This window comes from Venustampulla echinocandica (assembly GCF_003357145.1).
Source record: "Venustampulla echinocandica strain BP 5553 chromosome Unknown scaffold_13, whole genome shotgun sequence".
Taxonomy (NCBI): domain Eukaryota; kingdom Fungi; phylum Ascomycota; class Leotiomycetes; order Helotiales; family Pleuroascaceae; genus Venustampulla; species Venustampulla echinocandica.
This window is the reverse complement of record NW_022474218.1, coordinates 442,837-463,438: the sequence shown is the minus strand read 5'-3', so window position 1 is coordinate 463,438 and position 20,602 is coordinate 442,837. Positions and strand designations below refer to the sequence as shown.

General features: G+C 49.2%; 7 protein-coding genes across 7 annotated transcripts; 4 read left to right on the top strand and 3 right to left on the bottom strand.

The window, feature by feature from the left end:
- Positions 1 to 729: 729 nt before the first annotated feature.
- BP5553_10142 (uncharacterized protein) lies at positions 730 to 1,476 on the top strand (the record flags this gene model as incomplete). Its single annotated transcript, XM_032018765.1, has 1 exon — positions 730 to 1,476. One exon carries the CDS (start codon positions 730 to 732, stop codon positions 1,474 to 1,476), a length of 747 nt encoding a protein of 248 aa, XP_031865173.1.
- Positions 1,477 to 1,885: 409 nt separating this feature from the next.
- BP5553_10141 (uncharacterized protein) lies at positions 1,886 to 2,650 on the bottom strand (the record flags this gene model as incomplete). The annotated part of the gene is made up of 1 exon (XM_032018764.1): positions 1,886 to 2,650. The coding sequence occupies one exon, from the start codon at positions 2,648 to 2,650 to the stop codon at positions 1,886 to 1,888; it is 765 nt and encodes a 254-aa protein (XP_031865172.1).
- A 1,444-nt stretch (positions 2,651 to 4,094) lies between these two features.
- BP5553_10140 (GYF protein) lies at positions 4,095 to 8,911 on the top strand (the record flags this gene model as incomplete). Its single annotated transcript, XM_032018763.1, has 4 exons — positions 4,095 to 4,198; positions 4,458 to 4,875; positions 4,925 to 8,558; positions 8,610 to 8,911. 4 exons carry the CDS (start codon positions 4,095 to 4,097, stop codon positions 8,909 to 8,911), a joined length of 4,458 nt encoding a protein of 1,485 aa, XP_031865171.1.
- Positions 8,912 to 9,391: 480 nt separating this feature from the next.
- On the top strand, positions 9,392 to 11,350 carry BP5553_10139 (uncharacterized protein; the record flags this gene model as incomplete). Its single annotated transcript, XM_032018762.1, has 3 exons — positions 9,392 to 9,507; positions 9,591 to 10,696; positions 10,914 to 11,350. The coding sequence occupies 3 exons, from the start codon at positions 9,392 to 9,394 to the stop codon at positions 11,348 to 11,350; spliced, it is 1,659 nt and encodes a 552-aa protein (XP_031865170.1).
- Positions 11,351 to 12,373: 1,023 nt separating this feature from the next.
- BP5553_10138 (uncharacterized protein) lies at positions 12,374 to 14,593 on the top strand (the record flags this gene model as incomplete). The annotated part of the gene is made up of 8 exons (XM_032018761.1): positions 12,374 to 12,558; positions 12,629 to 12,675; positions 12,730 to 12,739; positions 12,795 to 12,934; positions 13,004 to 13,500; positions 13,580 to 13,935; positions 13,988 to 14,405; positions 14,471 to 14,593. The coding sequence occupies 8 exons, from the start codon at positions 12,374 to 12,376 to the stop codon at positions 14,591 to 14,593; spliced, it is 1,776 nt and encodes a 591-aa protein (XP_031865169.1).
- A 901-nt stretch (positions 14,594 to 15,494) lies between these two features.
- Positions 15,495 to 16,579, bottom strand: BP5553_10137 (uncharacterized protein; the record flags this gene model as incomplete). Its single annotated transcript, XM_032018760.1, has 2 exons — positions 15,495 to 15,628; positions 15,706 to 16,579. The coding sequence occupies 2 exons, from the start codon at positions 16,577 to 16,579 to the stop codon at positions 15,495 to 15,497; spliced, it is 1,008 nt and encodes a 335-aa protein (XP_031865168.1).
- Positions 16,580 to 17,425: 846 nt separating this feature from the next.
- On the bottom strand, positions 17,426 to 19,680 carry BP5553_10136 (Uncharacterized protein; the record flags this gene model as incomplete). The annotated part of the gene is made up of 7 exons (XM_032018759.1): positions 17,426 to 17,779; positions 17,832 to 17,900; positions 17,958 to 18,224; positions 18,290 to 18,460; positions 18,514 to 18,723; positions 18,774 to 19,476; positions 19,535 to 19,680. 7 exons carry the CDS (start codon positions 19,678 to 19,680, stop codon positions 17,426 to 17,428), a joined length of 1,920 nt encoding a protein of 639 aa, XP_031865167.1.
- Positions 19,681 to 20,602: the final 922 nt, after the last annotated feature.

Here is a 20,602-nt window from a genome sequence, read left to right as displayed (position 1 = left end):
TTCCCGCTAAAATTTGCTCATGGCCAACCACCCAGTCGCTAATCATCTGAATTAGGTACAACTACTTCCATCTAGTTATGACGGACCCACGAACCTCCAACAAATAAATGCAATCCGCTGAATTGAGTAATAACGTAAGTTGACGTTGACATGTCCGCCCAGCCGGCTACGTGCCGGAACAGCGGTCATCGCATTGTGCTTACGTAACTATGCGCACAGCCACGAGCAGAGAACAATAAGATGTATAAAATGTCTCTTATGAAAGGAAATCTCGGAGCCTCCGAGATATCCATTGGTAAAGGGAGAAACAGGTGGGGCTTGTTGTGGCTCTTCGACGTCAGATCGAGTTGTCCGTCACCAGTGCTGCTCAGCCTTCCGCAGTAGTGGGATATAAGCTCCTCGGCATCTCCACAGCCACACCAACATCCATCCCACTGCCACAGTTCTCGGTGGTGGTGGCATGGTGACGGGTGACGAGTCCCGCTGAGCCAGCCATCTCCCTGCCTCCAGCTTCCATATCTCCCGCCGCGCGTGTCGTATCCAAAGCCCGGTGAATAATGGTGTGCGAAGGGGAGCTGCTTGTACCCTGACGTATATATAAGATGGCCCCCCCGCTTCCCCTCTCCTTTGTCCCTCCATCCTAATACACACCTCGAACCTCAACCGGACAAGAAATCGTTCAGTCAAACAGCACACAACTACAAAAGTCCTTGACAGCAAGCTCCCACGATGTCAAGCCAAGATTATTACGGAGGAGGCGGCGGCGGTAACCAAGGCGGGTACCCAAATCAACCAAATTACAACCAGCAAGGCCAAAATCAGCAATATCCTCCTCAGCCCAACTACGCCCAGCAAGGCCACAATCAGCAGTATCCTCCTCAGCAGCAAGGCGGATATCAACAACCACCTCAACAGCACGGTGGTTACCCACCACAACACCAGGGCCAGCAGCAATACCCACCGCAGCCCAGCTATGGCGGACCCTCCCCTTCGCACTCCCCAGCTCCTTACGGCCAACACGGAGGCCCACCACAGTATGGCGATAACCGCGCCCCTGGCGGCCCTGGTGGATATAACAACCAGCAAGGCGAAGTTGGTCCCGACGGCGAGCGAGGTCTCGGCTCTACCCTCATCGGCGGCGCAGGAGGCGCATTCGTCGGCCACAAGGCTGGCGGAGGTACTCTAGGCACGATCATCGGCAGCGTGGTTGGCGCTATCGGAGCCAACGCTTTGGACAGCAGGTACGACAAACACAAGGAGGAGAAGAAGGAGAAGAAACATGGATCGCACGGCAGTCATGGCGGGAGCAGCTATGGCGGTCAAAGTAGTTATGGCGGTGGAAGCAATTATGGTGGTGGAAGCAACTATGGAGGGAGCAGTGCTGCTATGGGCGGACTGTACCCAAGGAAGGAGAAAAAGAAGCACCGGTCAAGGAGCCGCGGTGGCCGTAGTAGCAGTAGCAGCTCGAGCGATTAGGCTGTGGTCGTTTAATTTGGGTTTCTTGATGTGCGTGGTGGATTCATATTGGTTTGGGTTTGGGGGATAGTTTTTATTAGAAGTCAAGCTCGACTAGCGCGAGCTACGAATGAATGAAGAACGATCTTCTTTCCTGTCTGTTGATTTTCTTGCTCAGACATGATATATCCCTTGTGACCTATGCGGGTGACATTTAGGCCCTAGTGCTGATAAGTTTATATCACATAATAACTAGCTAAAGAGGGGCGGTGCTAGTATTTTTTAAGGGACGAATCATGTGGCAAAGAGTGGTCGAGCGGTATAATATTTGATCGTAAGCAACCAAATTTTGTCATCCACCAACATAGGTAATTATTCTTCTGTGAAGCCCAGAAACACCCCCGCAATCGAATCACTTGCACACATAAAACTAGTATCCGCCTCTCATTCGTGCATATGGATCCCCGTATCCCCCATACCCTCCATAAGGATCATACGGAGACCCAAACCTCATCGCATCACGCATTTCAAATAACGCCTCTTCTCTCTGCATCAGCGCGTCCTCGATTAGCATATCCTCCTCGGACGTATCACTCTGATAGTCTTCGACGTACGGCTGTCGATAGTTCATAGGAGGGCCACCATGCGGGCCGTAAGGCATTCTCGGTCGATCCATTTTATAGGGATTGAAGCTGCTGATGGGGCTTGAGGAGCTGAGTGGAGATCCCGGAGGTCCGGGGGAGAGGGCACCAGACATCGTATAGAGAGTGACTAAAGGGTCAAGAGGAGAATTGGCTAGATATTCAGGATAGAGTAATGGGTCCGGACCACCGCCTTTGTAGCCACCGGGTATATAGGGCTTTCTGGGATCGATTTGAGGCGGGCGGCTGTGGCGGCCGAATGGGCTCTGGGGCATCATTGGTGGTGTTGGCATGTTTCCACCACCAAGACCAGCAAATCCATCACCGAGGAAATCGTCCATAAAACCGCCTCGAGTTGCTCCTCGTCGTGGATGGAGTATTGCTTTGTTGTCATCCAGTCGGACACAGCCTTCTCGGCCGTAGCCTATTCTCTCTCCGCCGATACCAAATCCACTGCCGCCACCCCTTCCAACTAGGCTATTGGAGTCGCCATAGAGTGAGCCGGCTCCTCGCGAGCTGCAACTTCGACTATTGCAATGACGCCGGTGCCCCATGTCTGTGGGAGCAGCGTGGAGTGGGGGTTTAGGGGGTGTGAAATATTCGCACAGTTGGAGAGTTATAGACATATAATTAATAGGTGTGAGAGGAAGTTTTAGGGGACGAAGTGGAATATCAACCAGCTAAGTATGCACTTCAACTTGGGCACTGAAAACCTGTAGCCACAAACGCGGGCAGGCACATAGACACGCCCATGAGATCGACGGGTTGATGCGCACAATTCTCACAATGATAGGGCTGACTTTAAAGAAAAAGGTATAGTGATTGTTTGCTACAGAAAAACGCATACTAGGCACACAGCAACTAAGCATCATGTAAGCTAGATGGCAAACACATTGGACTGCACAAGCTTTGTAATACCATTCCAGCCCAGCCATGTTGGAAGGCAAGCCAAAGATATTTTATCACGAGCTGTAAACAATACGGTGGCTAACCAACCCATCCTAGGCATGCCTTGCAGAAAACAGGAGGGAGCAAACAACGTCAGAGATGCTGACACGGCATTGCAGGAAATATAATGGACAGTATCTCTAAGTTGAGAGGATCAAGGGTCACCGGCCGGTTTATTTTCCTAGCTCGCTGACGGGATCTTGGACAGCTCCAGCCTGGAAGCTGTGGATGTGCTGGATACGACGTGGTGTGGTGGTGATCGAAGTTAGTTTTGCACACCACAACTGGAGGAGAAGAGATCCGGGGTTGTCAGATGATGCAGATAGTAGCACCGCTAGGAATGTGAATATCTCAGTTCGACACCATATTTGGGAGGCTGGAGGCCCCTCGTGGGGCTGGGATAAGTTAAATCTTGTTGCAATCCGGAGAGGCTGGGCGTCATGCTGTGGTCCATGGAGCGCACGTGATGCCCACTTCAGGACAGATAGGGGGTGTGCGTGCTGCTGTTTCGAGATATACTTGATCTGCCGTCATCATTAACATCCTACCTTATAATACGGCCATGGTCAAACATAAAGATAGTGAATGAAGAAGGAAAATGAAGATATTCACCTATTAGATGTCCCTCGCCGTGTGCAGAGAAATCCCAAAGTCCCGTGCCTGGCTTCGCTAAACTGCAGAGCACGCTAAACCCAAACAAGAGCTGTTGTGAACTGAATTCTTTGGTTTCCCGTGGCCCCGAGACGAGACTACATCGTCCTGTCCGCGATCTCTTGCAAAATTAAATCCTAAAGTTCAACCTACAACTCACAGCCCGCAGCTTGCGCATCACTGCCCAACAGATCCAGCCTCATCTACACGATCCTATACAAATACCACAACTAAATCATCTGCAAACTCTTGCAGAGCTTATTCTGAAACTCTCGTCCCTTTGATCAATTTATCTGAGCTGGAACTACCTCGCGTCTCTTGCTCTCCAGCGCGACTACACCTGCACTGGTTTTGTTAAATTTGTGGCCCCGATTACTCAACCGACTTTTACGATCAATTATGCCTTCCCATATGGCATCAAGCTTTGCTTCGGCCGCAGCAGGCCAAGGCTCCGGTCGCGATTCTCGCAGCGGGAGGGGAGATGGACGCGGGAGCGGGGACTGGTATGTTTGCCTCCTCCAGATTCTATTCCTATATATATGACCGCAATTGTTACCCCATTGCTTGTGGGTGTGACCTTGGATATAGGAAGAGGTTTTATCCCAAGGCATGAAGCTTCGCATTAGTTGCTGCTATTCTTTGCACAACAAAGTTGTTGCCCTTAAACCCCAAGTGATGATGCTCATCGAATCTTGAATACCCCACTCAAAATGAATCATTAGCCGCTGTGTCGTCTGCTAACGCGTGATAATCTCAACTTAGGGCCCGAAGAGAAGCCCGATCAACTAATGGTACTTTGACCCTCCGCCGCTCCTCAACCACTCCATTCGCATCGACAGCGTCCCAAGGAGAGAGCCAGCTCTCTACATCCAGCTCAGAGATACAGTCATCACAGCAAGCATCAAATTCTGCATACGACCTACCCACCGATGCACGTTACTCTAAGAACCAGCTGCTGGATATCTACAGGGCGCAAGAAGATCCGGGAGCTGCTAATGGGGAGATTTCGCGCCTATTTGTCAACAATTGGAATCCGGAACGATCAAATGGCGCAAATGGACGGAGTGGATGGGGCAAGAGCAATGATGGAAGGGACACGTACGGCCCGGAAATTTGCTGGGATATAAATGGAAGCGTCCGCCCCGTGGGTCTGCAAGAAATGGCGGAAGAGGAAAAAATTGTAAGCTGCTGGCCCAACCATATTGCTTTACCGTGCTAAACGTTCCAAGCTCTTCTCAAGCGATGTTAATTCTCCTCTAAAGCCGCCGCCCCAGAACACGAACAAGGACCCAAATGCACAAGGTTTAGGTGCAAATGGACGCAAAACATCTATTTCCCACGCACAGGGCTCGGGTGCGTTTGGGCTCTCCTCTCCTGTGTCTAGCAGACCAGGCGTACGTCGCCAGCAAACTAGCGATTCCGTTACAGGCCTACCATCACCTGCTGGTACCGGACGATTTTCTAGGGAGGACGCTTCCTCATTCTTCAACCGCAAATTCAACGATTCCAAGGAGGGAGATGACCGGGCGGAAGAATCGAAATCAGGTTTACCGTTTGGTGGCTTGATGCGTAGCAATACCGCCGGAAGTGCACTTGGAAATGGACCACCATCTCCTTGGGGGCCCCCATCAGCTAGTGCAGCTATGTCACCAATGGGGAATTTTGGAAGCTTCGTGCTAGGCGGCGCCGCCCCAAATCCTCCAACACCCAGCGAGAAGCGACCAGGGCTAGGAAGTATGCGAGGAGAGAGTCGTCTGGCGCATCTCATGCCGAAGGATGCTTCAGAAGAACCGGTTCCAAGGTCTGCTGAGCGATCTTGGAGACCTAGGCCTCGCACTGATACGGATCCGTTTGGCGACGAATCTCCAGCGGGGAGTGCTGCTCTCGGTGGGGGGCAAGACACCAGTCCACCGAATCCTCAGCGAAGGGCCCCAGGTCTAGATACTCCAGTTCGGGGAGCCTCAAGTGATTTTGGTTTCTCTGACATGCCAGGCTTTCGTGATCAACATCCACAAAGCCATCAGACTCCACAAGGGCATAAAGGAAAACATGAGCCGCTGAGCCCATCGGAAACAAATCCGTACCGCAGCCCACCTGAAGATAGGAATGAGAATGAGGAGGGAAGTTTTGATGGGGAGCCATCCCAGCAAAGCAGGCTCCACGGTCTTGGCGGTATTCCTGAACATGGGCTCAATTCTTTGGGCGCACTACCGCGAGGGTTCTCCAATGCACCCTTCGAAGGTAGCGACCGCAGCCAGACGTCAAGCGCGGGTGCCTCCAAAGGCTTCCCTACATTGGGGTCACTTGGTGGTCTAGGAGGCATATCTGGTTGGCCAAGTAGCGGCAATCCTATTGGAACTCCAGATCGTGAAAATCGAGCTGGTTTCCCAACTGCATTCGGCAACTCAATATTTGGAAATGCCGGCGAGCTTCAGTCTCCAACACTGGGAGGGCTCGGGAGCATGTTTGGTCCAGGCCCATCCGGGAATATTCCTGGCACCAATACTATTGGTCGTGGCAGCAAGCTGGGATCGTTGTTTCCTGCTGCTATGCAAGCGCAGATGCAGGTCGACAATGACAATTCCGGTGAGGGTGGTGATGGGAGACAGAGCAGTACTTTTGGTGCCATTGGTAGGGGTGGTTTCCCCTCTGCCCGTGAAACCGAAAGCCCAATCCGGACTGGACGGCACCCGTTTGAGGATTTGTTTCCACCAACTTCAGATACTTCTCGCAACCAGGGCCCGCTTTCATCAACCGAAACTGCCCCAGGACAAAGTGCGACGTCTTTTGCTCAGAGTTCGTCTGCTCAATCTAATTACCAGCAGTCCCAAGGTTCTTCGGATTCGTCTAATCAGCTACCTGCGACTCAGCAGCGGATGATGGTGATGCCAGATAGAATGAGATGGGTGTACCTGGATCCCCAAGGCCATGTTCAGGGCCCATGGTCCGGTCTTGAAATGCACGATTGGTACAAGGCATCCTTTTTTACGGCAGATCTTTCTGTAAAGAAAGTTGAGGACTCCGAATTTGAGCCCCTTGGTCAATTGATTCGGAGGATTGGCAACTCTAGAGAGCCGTTCCTTGTTCCCCAGATTGGTATCCCCCACGGCCCACCTACGACTCAAGCCGGGACGCCATTCGCGCCAGCGGCAACTGCTCCCGGGACAAGCGCAGGCCAACCTGGGTCTGTCCAGCCTCCTTTTGCTGGAGCGTTCCCTAGCTTTGGTACTACCTTGACCGCAGAACAGCAAAACAACCTAGAGAGACGGAAGCAGGAGGAACAATACCTAATGGCTCGCCAGCGAGAGTTCTTGGCCCAGCAGCAGGTCAATATGAAGCAAATGCAGATGGGAGGGCTCCCATCTGGCTTGCATCATCACTCTAGTGCCCATAGTCTTCAAAGCCAGCCAAGTTTTGGAAGCATGACCTCCCCGATCGGGATGCCCTCACAACCCCCACTACCAGCTGGAACTAGCTTTTTTGACCAGGCCAGACCACTTCCAGGTCAGGCGCCAAGTGGAGTGGCATCCGACTTTTTTCGTGAAGACGAGCTCGCCCGTCTAAGTCTCCAAGACCGCCAGCAACTCTTTAATGCTGTCGCTCCAGGATCGCAACCATCAACTCATGCGCAACAAATTGCAGCGATATTTGGTCAGCCGCCTGGTCCTCAGCGGGAGGCTGCCAGGGCAGAACAACATCAAAATGATCCAGAGGGGTTTAAGGCTCGGCTTCGTGAGTTCGAGCAGCTAAGGGAGCAGCATGATTTAGAGGAAGCTGCTCAGTCCGCTGCCAACATCTCCAGTGAACCAATTGCTCCACCGCAACAGCCTGCGCAGGAGCCGCACAAGGAATTGTTAGGACAATTTGAAGAACAGACGTCCGATTCCAAAGAATCGGAAATCCTTTCTCTGACCCAGCAAGTCCAGAAGGCCGCATCGGCAAAACAGTCACCTATCTCAATCCAACCTGAGTCACCATGGGCAAAAGTTAACACCAATCTTCCAATGCCTTTCCCACCACCACAGTCAACCACCCCTCTTCCGGCGCCGACTGCTCAAAGAGGTCATTCCAACTTACCCGAGGCTCTCAATGCAGAGGCTAGATCTCGCTCCGAGACACCAGAGGTCGCCGCTGCCGCATCATCTTTGGCACCCTGGGCGAAAGAGCCAGTAGAAGCAGCCAAGGGCCCGTCACTCAAAGAAATTCAGGAGTCCGAAGCAAAGAAGGCTGCTAAAGCTGAGGAGGCTGCCGCCGCCGCTCGCCGTGCTCTGCACGAACAAGAGCTAAAGATGCGCAGCAGCCCAGTGGTCGCTCCCGCCCCCGGATTGCCAACAACTTCAACCTGGGGAAGCACTGCATCACCCTCCAACCCCGCAGCGACGGTATCCCCCTGGGCAAAATCAACTCCTTCGAAGGCGCCGGTTGCAAGTAACGCTAGCTCCACCAAAAAGACGTTAGCAGATATTCAACGTGAAGAACAGCTCCGCAAGCAGAAGCTTGCTGCCGCCACGGCTGCTGCCCAACCAGCACCTGTTGCTACTGGTAAGCGATATGCCGACCTTGCGAGCAAAACTACGGCTACTGCCCCTGCAAGCGGGTCTGCTTGGTCAACAGTTGGGGCTGGCGGAAAAGTCAAGATACCAACTGGTCCAGCTGCTGCTGCCACAGCTGCCCCACCGGCAATCAGATCTCTGAGCAGTGCAAACGTCGCCACGACTTCTAGTACTCGTGCTCCCGCTAGACCTGTGGCAACGACACGCAGTGTTACGACAAGTGGTGCAACCGCCGCCACCTCTGCCACCGACGAATTCGCCAAATGGGCCAAGGGATCTCTCGCGAAAGGCTTGAACTCCGATATCAATGGTATTAATCCAAATCAAATTTATGTTTTACTCCGCTAACATTCTTCTCTAGTTGACGACTTCGTCCACATGCTCTCGACTTTCCCCGCAGAGGCCGGCATTATCGCCGATAGTGTCTATGCCAACTCTCAATTAATGGATGGTCGTCGCTTTGCTGAAGAATTCCTTCGCCGTCGCAAGCTGGCCGAGAAAGGCGTTGTCGAGCCTTCGAACACGGGATCTGGCACTGGCTTCTCCACTGTCGGTGACAAATCTAGTGGTGGCTGGAGCGAAGTTGCTAAGAAGGGACCCCCAAAGGAAGAACCCACTGCCGGGTTCAAGGTCGTTCCTAACAAGAAGAAGGGAAAGAAATAGAGAATTGTATCAATTTTGTATCATTAATCATCGAGACGACGGAGCATAGCATACTTGTTAGGCATAGCGATTGCATTGGGAGGATGTAACATATTCCCCCCAGCGCGGTGGGCCCGTTGAGTTAATGGTTGGCATGAATAATGCGATGTATTATGTACGAGCTCGTAGCACAGTAGAAGAATTCGAAATCGCCTTCAGTTTGGAGCAGTCAATAATTTTATCTTGTCCTATTTCTAGATGCACTAGTAGTATTATAGCTAGGTGATATACATTGCCTACTTCCCTGTTTTAGTTCGTTGTGTTATTATAACCTGCTGCCTGAGGAGTGACTGATATTGGCCTTAGAACGTTATCGGCGGTCGCGGTAGTTGCGACGATGACCTCTCTAACATACCTACTTATGAAGACATAGGATTGGACAGCCACTCTGCTATGCGAAGCTTGCCCTAGCAGACATCTGACATCTAACATCTCATCACGATGGTCGACCGATATTTACGTGGGTCATTTCGCTCGAGCTCGGGCGACCCAGTTGTAGCTTCAACCAAAAAGGGTCATTTCTCGGCCTGCCATTCGTTCTCCGACGTCGCGTCTATGTACGCTGGAATACGAAACCCGTCAACCATCCATCTTAATTACATGTTTCCTGATGAGTTCTGCTGACTTTAGTATAAGGAAGTTGGATTCGAGTGGGCGAAAATCCCTCTAGCTCCCGCATAACGCCTAGAAGCATCAGTCTTTCTCATTTCCTTGACAGACATCCCATCCGCTCCGCAATTCTGCTCAACCGCTCTTGTACTGGCTGTGGTGGAGAATGTAGAACAGCGCCCATAGGGTATCGTGAGATCTGTGATCCACTCCCGTTCCAGCTCCTCTACGTTTCTGGACAATCTCCAGTGAAGTTTTGTCGACATTCTATTGGGAAAACAGGTTCAGCATCGTTCGCGCTGATCCAGGACGCCTTTCTTGTCTCCAAGCTTTTCGCCCAGCCATCATCGAGCAGTTGGCATCCCTCTCAAATCCGTTTGAATGTGACTGGCAAGAACAAACGAGATGAAGAACAAGCATCGCGCAGGGAGTGCTGTTATCCAGGCATTTGTGTTGACCGGGGCTATGATAAGCTGTTGGAAATAAACTCCTCGGAATATGAAAAGTCAGCGATCGTGGAGTGGGCTGAACTATGCAAGCACTTGGTATCTCATATTGCCCCTCATCAGCTCCAACTTTGCCTCATCTGCGATGTAGCCGATGTCGAGACGGCAGAAGAAGTCCTGAACCATCCCTCAAGCATGCCAATCCTCAGGGGACTTACTATTCGCCTTGGAAATGATCCAAAAGATTTTTCTCTTCACGCCCTAGCTAAGAGAACAGTTTACGAGAAAACCAATCGCTCGGTAGCTACCCAAAGCTCCCCATTTCAATTTGGAAAACTTCCACGACAGATTCGTCTCCTAATCTTCGAGTATACTCATCTCGTCACGCCATTCGATATAGCATGGTTTCCATATCGGTCATCCTGTGGCCTGCGTGTTTTTGAGTTTCGAGATTTCAAGCGAAGAATCTCCACAGCGTGCTTTGGCACCGAAGGGGCTTTCACTAGATGCCGTGGAAAGTGCTCAGATGCCATGGAAGCGTGTTGCTGCTGGAGGCAACGCGCAGCATATTCTTCAAGCTGTACCTGTTGGCAAATGCCGATGCCACTTCTTTCAGCCAGCCGGCAAATGCAAGAGGATGCAATGGCCGTCTTCTTCTCCAAGAACCACTTCGTTGTCCTCACAACCGACGGTATGTGACATCCGAGACAAAGGAAGCAGTTAGAAATATCTCAATTCTTGCACCGCTTACCGCCAACGGCCTTGACACATATTCGCTCCTTAACCTGGATTGTTCCCGCAACTGCAAGTGGATTTTTCGAACAAGACAGCACTTCCTATAGACTGGTTGGATGTTATCGATATTATACGGCGTTATGTGAAACTTCCACAATTTAATCTCACCCTAGATTTCATATGCGGGCGTATGCATTTCGAGACTGTTCTCACCCATTTTACGGATCGGCTTCCCGTCGGCAGAGAGTCAAGATCAAGACCCCATGCCGAAGGGCATAGGACTTGCACGGCAACGGCAGTATTGGCTGCTGCACAGCTTATGACAGACTCTTTATTGCCACTCGGGCCGTTCAAGAACTTACGAATTCATTTAAGTTGTAGTTGGGGAGCCTCCTCATCCATCTACTTCTTTAGATTACGGGATAGGAAAAAGGTCCTAGAAAAAGAGCGGAGCCTCGAGAAACAGATCATGGGAGACGAATATAATGCCGAGTTACACGGCAAGTATGCAAAAAGACATGATGCGAATGGGTATATGTGTTCTGAAAAATGTGAAGAATGCCCCGAGCTCGGGCCGCGGGAGGGCGACAGATATGCCAATCCGTACTGAGAGGGATGACAATAACCCCGTTTTCTTTTGGAAAGTCTTTGTAAAAGTTACGGGTAGGGTAGGCGCACTATGCTTTGAATCTCTTAGGTCGGGTTGGGCATTTATAGTGCCTCTTCTCCCAATCGCTCTACTGAATGTGTCGGGGTTTTCCTTATTGGTTTGTCAAAACAGCCTACGGGCTGGAGCTCTCGATTCTTAGGCAGGGATTTATTTAGAGTTTTATCAAGTCAACAGCCGTATATGGCTAGTGACACATAAAATGTAGGTTAAAATAAAATCATTAAGTGTTGGGAGCTCAAGTCGATTTCGACCTTACTATAGCATGGCAATCTTAACTCCTTTGTTTTGATCTCTGCTACTAGAGCTCAATCTCAATCTATTCTGCTGGCCAACCTAGCGATGTAGTATTGTACACTAGACATCAGATCGAATGGCACCCGAGCCAGCGCCGTCGCACGTCTTGTCACTAGTTTCAAAGCAGTGCCGATCAATCGATCGCAGTTCCCTCCCCTAACTCACCTCGTCGCGAACTTTAACTCTCCGGTTCGTCATCTGCCACAATGGCGGGAAGGCGCGATGGCGGGACTCGGGTCAACTCTGGCATCAGTCTCGTTCCATCATGAGGATTTCTCTGGGCAGCACATCACATCACTCCAGTTCATATTGAGCAACACCTTCTTCCTTGTTATATGGGATTGAATTTGTTAGTCTTCTACCTCCATGTAGCGTGTAGATCACTGGGGAGTTTGCAAAGGGTCGCGCTGACGGATGTGAGACATACCTGCATAGCTGGTGGATTCTTGCTTCATTCAGATGTAAAATTGTGTTGAAATCCGCAGAATCTGTGGAATCTAGTCCCCAAGAGGCAGGATCTGAGGTTCTTAAGCGTGGAATACTTCTGTATGCGTTTGCAACTGCAGCCCAATCATCAAGCTTCACTGGTTTTCGATTATTCCCTCCCAGGTCAAAATTTGACCTCAACTTGTCGAGTTTACTCCTTGCTTGACAGAAGACATAGTCATCATGGATGGAGAAGATATTGACGGTTCTGAGACTTCCCGCAAATGGCCGGCTCCGATTAGACTCGGCCATACGATACCAGAGGGGGATGTACATGTGAGTGATCTCAACCCCCTCTTTCTCCAGGGATTTATATTTATGGTGTATCAGGCCGTGAGCGTTTCATTGCCAACATGGGAAGCTAGTTTGTGAGTTGGTCGTTACTCTGCTCTGAAGAGGTAAAGGGTCGAGTACTGATCGCTGTTTTGTCCCTGGCAGAGGATGGGCGACCCGCAAGCCAGATGTGATCAACAAAATGAAATCCGGTACAGCTTAAAACTTCTTTTTATCTCCAATTAGGGTGCTAATATACTTGATAGGATATCCACGGTCAGTAGTCAATATGTCCATTAATGGAAAATTATCACTTTCTCATGAGTTAAAGGTTCTTTATTCATCCAATGATCACACACCTTGCTTCCTTGGTGGTTAAGAAATACGGGGTTGAATCATCAACCCTTCTTGCGATGCTCTTTCCAACCAGTGATGTAGCGGAGAGATGCGCGGCTTACATATCAAAGTACCGTAAGTAAAGTAGCTCTAGAAGCGTTCCAAAATTGTTTTCTTTGTCACCCTCATCTGACCCATTCCAAGACCAGGATCCCCAGTTGCAGACTATGCATGTCGTCCCCAAATGGGAGAGCACTCTCACTGGCAAATGGACTAGTATACATGCTGTTTTGTTCAGCCCCGAGAATTTCCCCTATGCCAAAAAGTTCTGGCAGCATACCGGAGAAGGTATCTCGAGTCGTCGAGCTGAACTCTGTCTATCTCTGATTACTGCAGGCGGCATGGAAAGAGTAGATGGCGGTACACACCAGCCCAGCGATAACGCGGATAAAGTAAGGAAGGATCTCGAAGCCGTCAACGGCAATGGTAACCTGGGGACCGGTGAAAAGACAACTTCTACCTCGTTAGATCATGGAAAAGAAGCGTGGAAAGAGAAGGCCACTATCTGTCAGCGTGTAGCGCATCTGGCATCGAACGAGTCCGTGATAGTTTCCTCTTCAGATGTCTTTCTATATCCTGCAGGGATGAAGGCCATCTTTGACATTTACCGTGCATTGCTTATTGCTTTTCCATCCCATAAGGTAGGCTTTCATATTTCTGAGCACCATTTAGCGTATATGAATTATTGGCTGTTAAAGCATTGCTAACGAACTCCTAAAGAAAACTATTTGCTATGGATTTGGATATGTCGACACATTCAAAATTCTCTCGACCTTTGGACCACAGGACGCAATATTATACGGCCATGGTACCGTCGCGGAACTCGACGAGCTAGAAGCTTTATTAGAGAGCGGGACTACGATATTGACCTTGTTTTGCGAAGTTCCTACAAATCCCTTACTTAAGTCGCCGGATCTTAAACGAATTCGCAAGCTAGCAGATCGATACGACTTCGTGGTGGTATGTGACGATACGATCGGGACATCCGCGAACTGCGACCTCATACCGTATGTTGATGTGATTGTCACGAGTTTGACGAAGCTGTTTAGTGGAGGATGTAATGTCATGGGTGGGACGTAAGAATTGTATGATCCGCTCTCCTCAAGGCTGTTCTGACTGAGGGTGTAGAGCAACTGTCAATCCGCGGTCTAAGCAACATGATGCAATTCGCGAGGCATTGGATGCAATATTTGTGGACACATACTTCCCTTCCGATGCCATTATCATGGAACGCAATAGCCACAACTATGCCCAGCGTGTCAAAGCCACCAACAGAAATGCCCAACTGATGGCCGAGCTTCTACACAATCATCCAAGTACTGAGCAAGTCTTTTATCCATCATTGAGTAGAACCAAACAGAATTTTGACCAGTGTCGAAGGCCAGATGGTGGTTATGGGTATCTTCTAGCCATAAAATTCAAGAGGATTACAGATGCGATAACATTTCATGATCGCTTGGATGTTGCTAAAGGACCGACTCTAGGGACCAATTTTACAATTGCGTGTGCTTACACTATATTCGCTCATTATAATGAACTGCAATGGGTATGAATAACCAACTGTATCTCTAGGAGCGAAAAGTATATTCACTAATACCCTCAATTAAATAGGCCGCACAATATGGCGTAGAGGAATATCTAGTCCGCGTAAGCGTTGGCATGGAGCCAACTGCAATGCTGCTGGATGTTGTGAAGCGGGCTTTGAAATATACTGAGGTCTCTATAGACGGGTAGATGGAAGGCCGGAACCAGCAATATGGGATCAGTAATACCGGAAACTCCCTACCGCTCTATCTCGCCGATGTCAGCTAGACGAAGAGAAACTCTGTTGACTTCGTGAGGAAATACTTTTCAGACTCAAGGAATTTAGAATCACATTGGCGCTGGGTAATTCTTGTGGCTAGATTCATGATTCATGCCACCCCATCAAGTACTTATAACTAGACTATCCTGGTTCCTTCGTGCTTTACAGTAATTTGACGTACTTACTCGATCTTGACAAAGGCCTATTGTGTACGAACCCTTGTATCTTCCCAAGGGTTATGATTTCTACGGATCTGATCACATAATTAAACTTATATAGTCCAAATTGCTATATCCATGAAATAATGCACCTGGAATATCCCGACGAAATTGAGGGATGAGGTACTGATTTGTATAATATCGTTAGGAAAAGAGAAATCGATAACCAAGGCTGAACTGCAGTCTTACATTTCAGCAGCTTGATGGATGGTAGCGAGAGCCGTGAAATATTAGTTAATAACAATAATATGGCGCGGTAGGCATTAAATCGAACTAACGTGGCGAGATGGACAATCTAGCGTGATGGAAATTTGGGAGAAAAATAATATCATTGAATAATAAGAGTAAGATAGGTTATTTAGTATAGTTTTGAGATTGTTACACCTTTCCTACGATGCTCCAATTAGAGCCATGTTTATTTAGATACTGGGCTGGTATAGTGCTTTCCAAAGATGGAGTTTGGTGATTCAGGGATGCATTTCTTCTGAGGAAGCTTTAAGAGGTTATATGAAATATGAATGCAATGCAATGCAATGCAATGCACAACAGGCGTAGCATCCGGTTCAGCGATTTATATTCTATATGAATTAAATAATGATAATGGACTTGCAATTTAGAGCGCAGCAGTCACAGTAACCGTAACAGGAGGCGAATAGTCCAGAACTCTCTTCAACCAACTCATTCTCGCAGCGTGACCTGCAGCAGCAACCTCACTCTCTGGAGCGAAGAGATCATAACCGTGGAAAGCTGTTTTGCAGGTCAGTGATTTTTCAATCTTTTAAGGGGGAATGAGGTGATGGGGGAACGAAAGGGAATGCTATCACCTCCAGCCCAAACATGAAGTTCAGTCTGCACCCCACACTCCCAAAGCTTCGTCGCATACGCTACGTCCTCGTCCCTAAAAGGTTCCGCCGCACCAACATCAATCCACGTAGTTGGAAGTCCGGACAAATCCGTTGCTCTTGCGGGAGCAGCATATATCACGTCTTCCCGGTCTTTTTTGCCATCAAGCACACAGCTCCAAGCTAAATCGTTTAGATTCCCTTTCCAAGTCCCCACGTCATCGAACTGTCTACTCGAAACCGTAATTCTACGATCATCCAGCATAGGGTAACATAACAGCTGCGCACACAATTTGACTGGCAACTTGCGGTCTCGGGCTAGAAGTGTGGTGCCAGCAGCAAGACCGCCGCCTGCGGAATGGCCCGCAATCATCAGCTTGTTGGGATCAATGCCCAACTTCGACGTGTTCTCGACGACCCATTTCAGCGCTGCATAGCAATCCTCCACCATGGCCGGGTGTTGGTTTTCAGGTGCGAGCCGATACTCTGGAGTAATAAGGACGGTATCTAATTCCTTGATCCACGGGAATGTTGATTGAAGCAGGAAAGTCCTCTTGCCTAGAATCAGGCCGCCTCCATGGAGGTAAAAGATCCCGGGGCGCAGCCCCGGAGCTTGATCTTTCTTTTTGACGATGGTGACCTCGATGGTGTTTCCATCTGGCCCCGGAATGGTAGTATCCTCGTGCACGAGATGGGGGTCTTTAAATACGTTTTCTGGTGCTGAAAAAGGCTCCGTCAAATCGCGCCGATCTTGAATGCCTTCTTTTAATATCGGTGGTTGACCAGGTGGACCCGCTACCGCTTTGAGAGGCCCGAGTAGCTCGGGAGCAAAAGGGATTGTTGTTGAGTACGACATCTTGGAGAGATTCTTGATTTGGTTCCAAGATATGTGCTTTGGGGTTTTGAGACTGACTGTCGGATTCGTGATCAAGTGAACGGAAGTGCTTCTGAACCGAGGAAACATGAATGGTGGCGGGCCTTGACGAAATATATATTCAAGGCCAGCAGTTTACAAGCCAATCTCCGATGTTTATTAACCCCGCTTTTGGAATTGTTCCTCCGTGGATGAAGCCCGTCGGCTTCGCTGACGTGAGTTCCCAGCTCTTGTTCTGTTCGCTCCATGTCCCAGTATCTCCGATTCTCCAGTGTGCACTCTTTGAGTCTCTGGGTTGAATAATTTCCATTACCTGTGGTGGTCCTAGTTCTATGTCGAGTATGGTGTCAGTGAAAGGGTGTGATTTCGCGGAGGATAAGATGCGGGCTTTACGTACCTACATTTACGGCCGTTTCTAGCTGATAATACGTGCCTCTTAAGGGCCCCACGTCCTCGAACGTCCGCCTAGCTCCGGCATCGCCCTTCCATATCTCGTAAGATCTGACTAATTAAGGAGCATTGGTCATAACCTCCGATACCCCGGCCATCCTCCGCACCCCTCTCCACCACGTCCCTTCCACAGTCTCAATGTAAGGCTATTCGCAGGTCGAATTCCACCGCTACCACGCAGCTAATCGATAGATAGAACTTAAAGTCGAAAGGGGGGTTGAGGAAAATATAAAAGTCGCCCAAATATTTAGTACCGTAGTATAATTTTTCATGAGCATATAATTGAGAAAGCAAGGTTAACATTAGACGGTGCTCACTGCTTAATCTATAATTGTTTTCTGAACGAGAACTGGCCGACGCTCCTTATCCTAAACCTATTTATCTTCTTCCTGTAGTCAAAACAGCAATACTCCATTGTGGCAACGAGAACGAAAACCCGGAGCCAGAAGCAGTAATCGTCGACACATTGGTATCGACAGCATTGGGTCCACCAAAAGTATTCATTGCGTAAGCGCCACCGGGAGCCGTAAGCAGCGTCAACCGAGCCGTCCTACCTTCTGTCGTTCCAGGAAAGCTCAGCGTGAATGGAACCTCCGAGGTTGTATTGTACACTGCGGCCTTGAAGATATACATGTCGGTATCGTCATTGATTCCAGCGACGTAATATGCGGGGCCAAATGCAGCCGAGGAAGTCATGGGCAGAACGGCTGTGAAGCGATTGTTCGAGAAGAGCTGGGCTCTGGGTTAGCTAGGAAAACTGTACGGGAAAACCTTGTATATGTACCTTGATCCGTTCATAGCTGGTAGATAGCGTTGTTTTGGAAGTGTCAGCATTGAAGGAAATAAGATCAGGCTATTTATAACATGTAAGTGTATGTCCTGGCATTACAAAACGCTTCTTTAAACTCACATGCCACTGATGACTATCCATATTTTGTAGCAGAGGAGCATAGCTCAATCCGATGACCCTGTCGCTGTTGCGCTCGGCACCAAGTTCATAAATTGCTTCAGAAACAGCTCCAATCCACCACGGATGATCCACAAATGGCGCATCCCAATCAGTGCTCGTATTAGTCCGTAGATTGGCCTGCACAGCGGCGTATTCGCCTACCAGCGTCATGTGTTCTTTGGTCACCTTGTCAAATTTGTGGAATTCGCTGGCAAAGATATCCGGCGTCTATGAAGGATTATGTGTTAGCATGGCATGATAAGTTAATACGGCGCAGCCTGGGTTCACCGTACATTATACTCGTGGGCATCCCCAATAGAATTTCCAATCTGGGGTTTCCACTCGGTAGTGGAAGCAATAATTTTCATGTCTGGATACTTCTCAATGATGGCGTTGTGGAACATGGCGAAGCGGTATGAGTTATAAGACGCGAGCCCATTGTTCAAATTATCTTCGTTGCCGACCTGCATAATAAGACTTATCACAAAGATTGGAAGTGGCATGTTAAGGGGCTTACCTCGACATATTTGATTGGGAAAGGTTCTGGATATCCCAACGCAATCCGTTTCTTGCCATAAGTGGTAGAAGCACTTCCCATGAGAAATTCGAGCTCATTGAGCGAATCTTGCACATAAGTTTGTAGAGATGACTCGGGTACTAGATCCCCATTCAAATTCATGCCAGCAAAGACACCGAGGACTGGCTCTACGTCTAAGTCTTGACACCACTAAATATTTATAAGCATACCATGGTGCTAGCTTCCCAGGTTGAACTTACCAGTAAATACTCAATAATGCCAATACCATCGGTATTATAGTATCCCCAATCTCCCGTTCTGCCAGGCCTTTCAGTGAGATCGCCGAGTGTTTTCTCCCACTTCCATTCATTTCCGGAGGAGCCACCTTCTAGGTTGTTTCCGCCGGGAAGTCTCAGGAAGCTGGGATTCAGGTCCTTGAGAGCGTTCATTAGATCTGGTCTCATACCGTTTGGTCTGTTGTTGTATGTGGGAGGGAATAGACTAATAAGGTTGAAATTCAGAGTCTGTGAGGAGCTGGTTGGGGTAAAACTCAAGCTAAATACGTTGTTGGTATCGGGTGCTGCTGAGGGGGGCTTGAGAGTGAAAGTATGCTTTGTCCATGAACCTTTCTTTGACTCCGAGGTGATGTTGGCTTGTGCATATACCTTTCCCCCAGATGCTGCTTGAAGGTTTGCTGTGAAAAGGCCGGAATAAGAGCCCATGACGTAAAAGCTTCCAGTGTATGTTTGAGGCTTCACCTCAATTCCCCAGTATCCGGGATTAGATATACCAATTGCAGTATTTGCTTTGCCTTTCACATTGACAGACTGGGGAAGAGCGCTGGACAGGGGAGATGTGCTTTGGAGGGTCAGGGTTGCACCTCCGACTGCAGTCCACGGCGATAGTGAAGCAGCTGTCAAGGAATCGCCCTGAAATCCACGATTCTTAATCAACTCGGCGTAGCTGAAAATATTCAGAGTTAGAAACCTCTCTGTGTATTTGAGAGAAAGGGAATACCCACAGCCCTCCATCGCCAGAATTATTTATATCTTCAAACATCAATCCATATAGCAAAGGCGACGAGGTAACGCCCCCAGTGCCCGAGACGGAGACGGTAATGGCATGGACGGCGGTAGCAAACAAAACAGCACAAGATGAATACAACATCACGATTTTCACGATTTTCTGCTCAAGACTGGCCGAGCATTGAGATGACCAACAGACGAAACATGGCGATGCTCAGGTATATTTATATTTGGAGCTTTCCCCACTAGATACGCAGCTACAACAGCTTCCATCTTGAATTGGTGGAGTATAACACACTCATCTAGGCCAAATTACGCTAAGCCTAGAAGTGCCCCTCCCATACTTCGGTGAACGGAGGTTTTCTATGCCTAAAGGAATAAATTAGGTGCGGAGGTAGTAGAGTTGTGAGGCATCTGATACCCCTCTATTCCGTGTACAGTACATGATATATTCGTCATAGCAACATAGGTGGGATACTTTCCGGACCTTGGCCAAGAGCGCAAACACACAGGTACAATATGGGTTTCCTGATCCACGACATGCACCAAACGCTGAGAGGAATTATTTCCAGCCTTGCTTATACGCGCTCCAACCAGCGAAAATATTTCTTCAGGGGAGATCGGCCGTCATCCTATCCGGGAGCCGGATCGAAGGCCATAATATCGAATCCTCAGGGCGCAACGCAGATCAAAAACATGGATATAAATGAACTTAGCCAGGTCACTTGACCTTATAACACGTGAATGCGAATGGGGTTTAGATGCGGAACAACTCTGCTGCGAAATATCGGCCAGGCCAACTTGCAAGTGCCGGAATGGAATGAGATCGGTAGGATTTTGAGACGACGAGTCGACGTTGCAATACCGGTTGAGGGGTCTCTACCGCGCCAATAGTATTTCCGAGTCCCCCACCTTTTGGGGGTTGTAGGGGCTCGAAGATATGTAGCTTCCAAAAATGTCGGCGTTGTACTTCACGACCTTTTGCACAGCCTTGAACAACGACCCTGCCTTAAGGGTTGCACATCTGCGCCACAATTTGTTGGTTCCAGAATTGGAAGATGCAC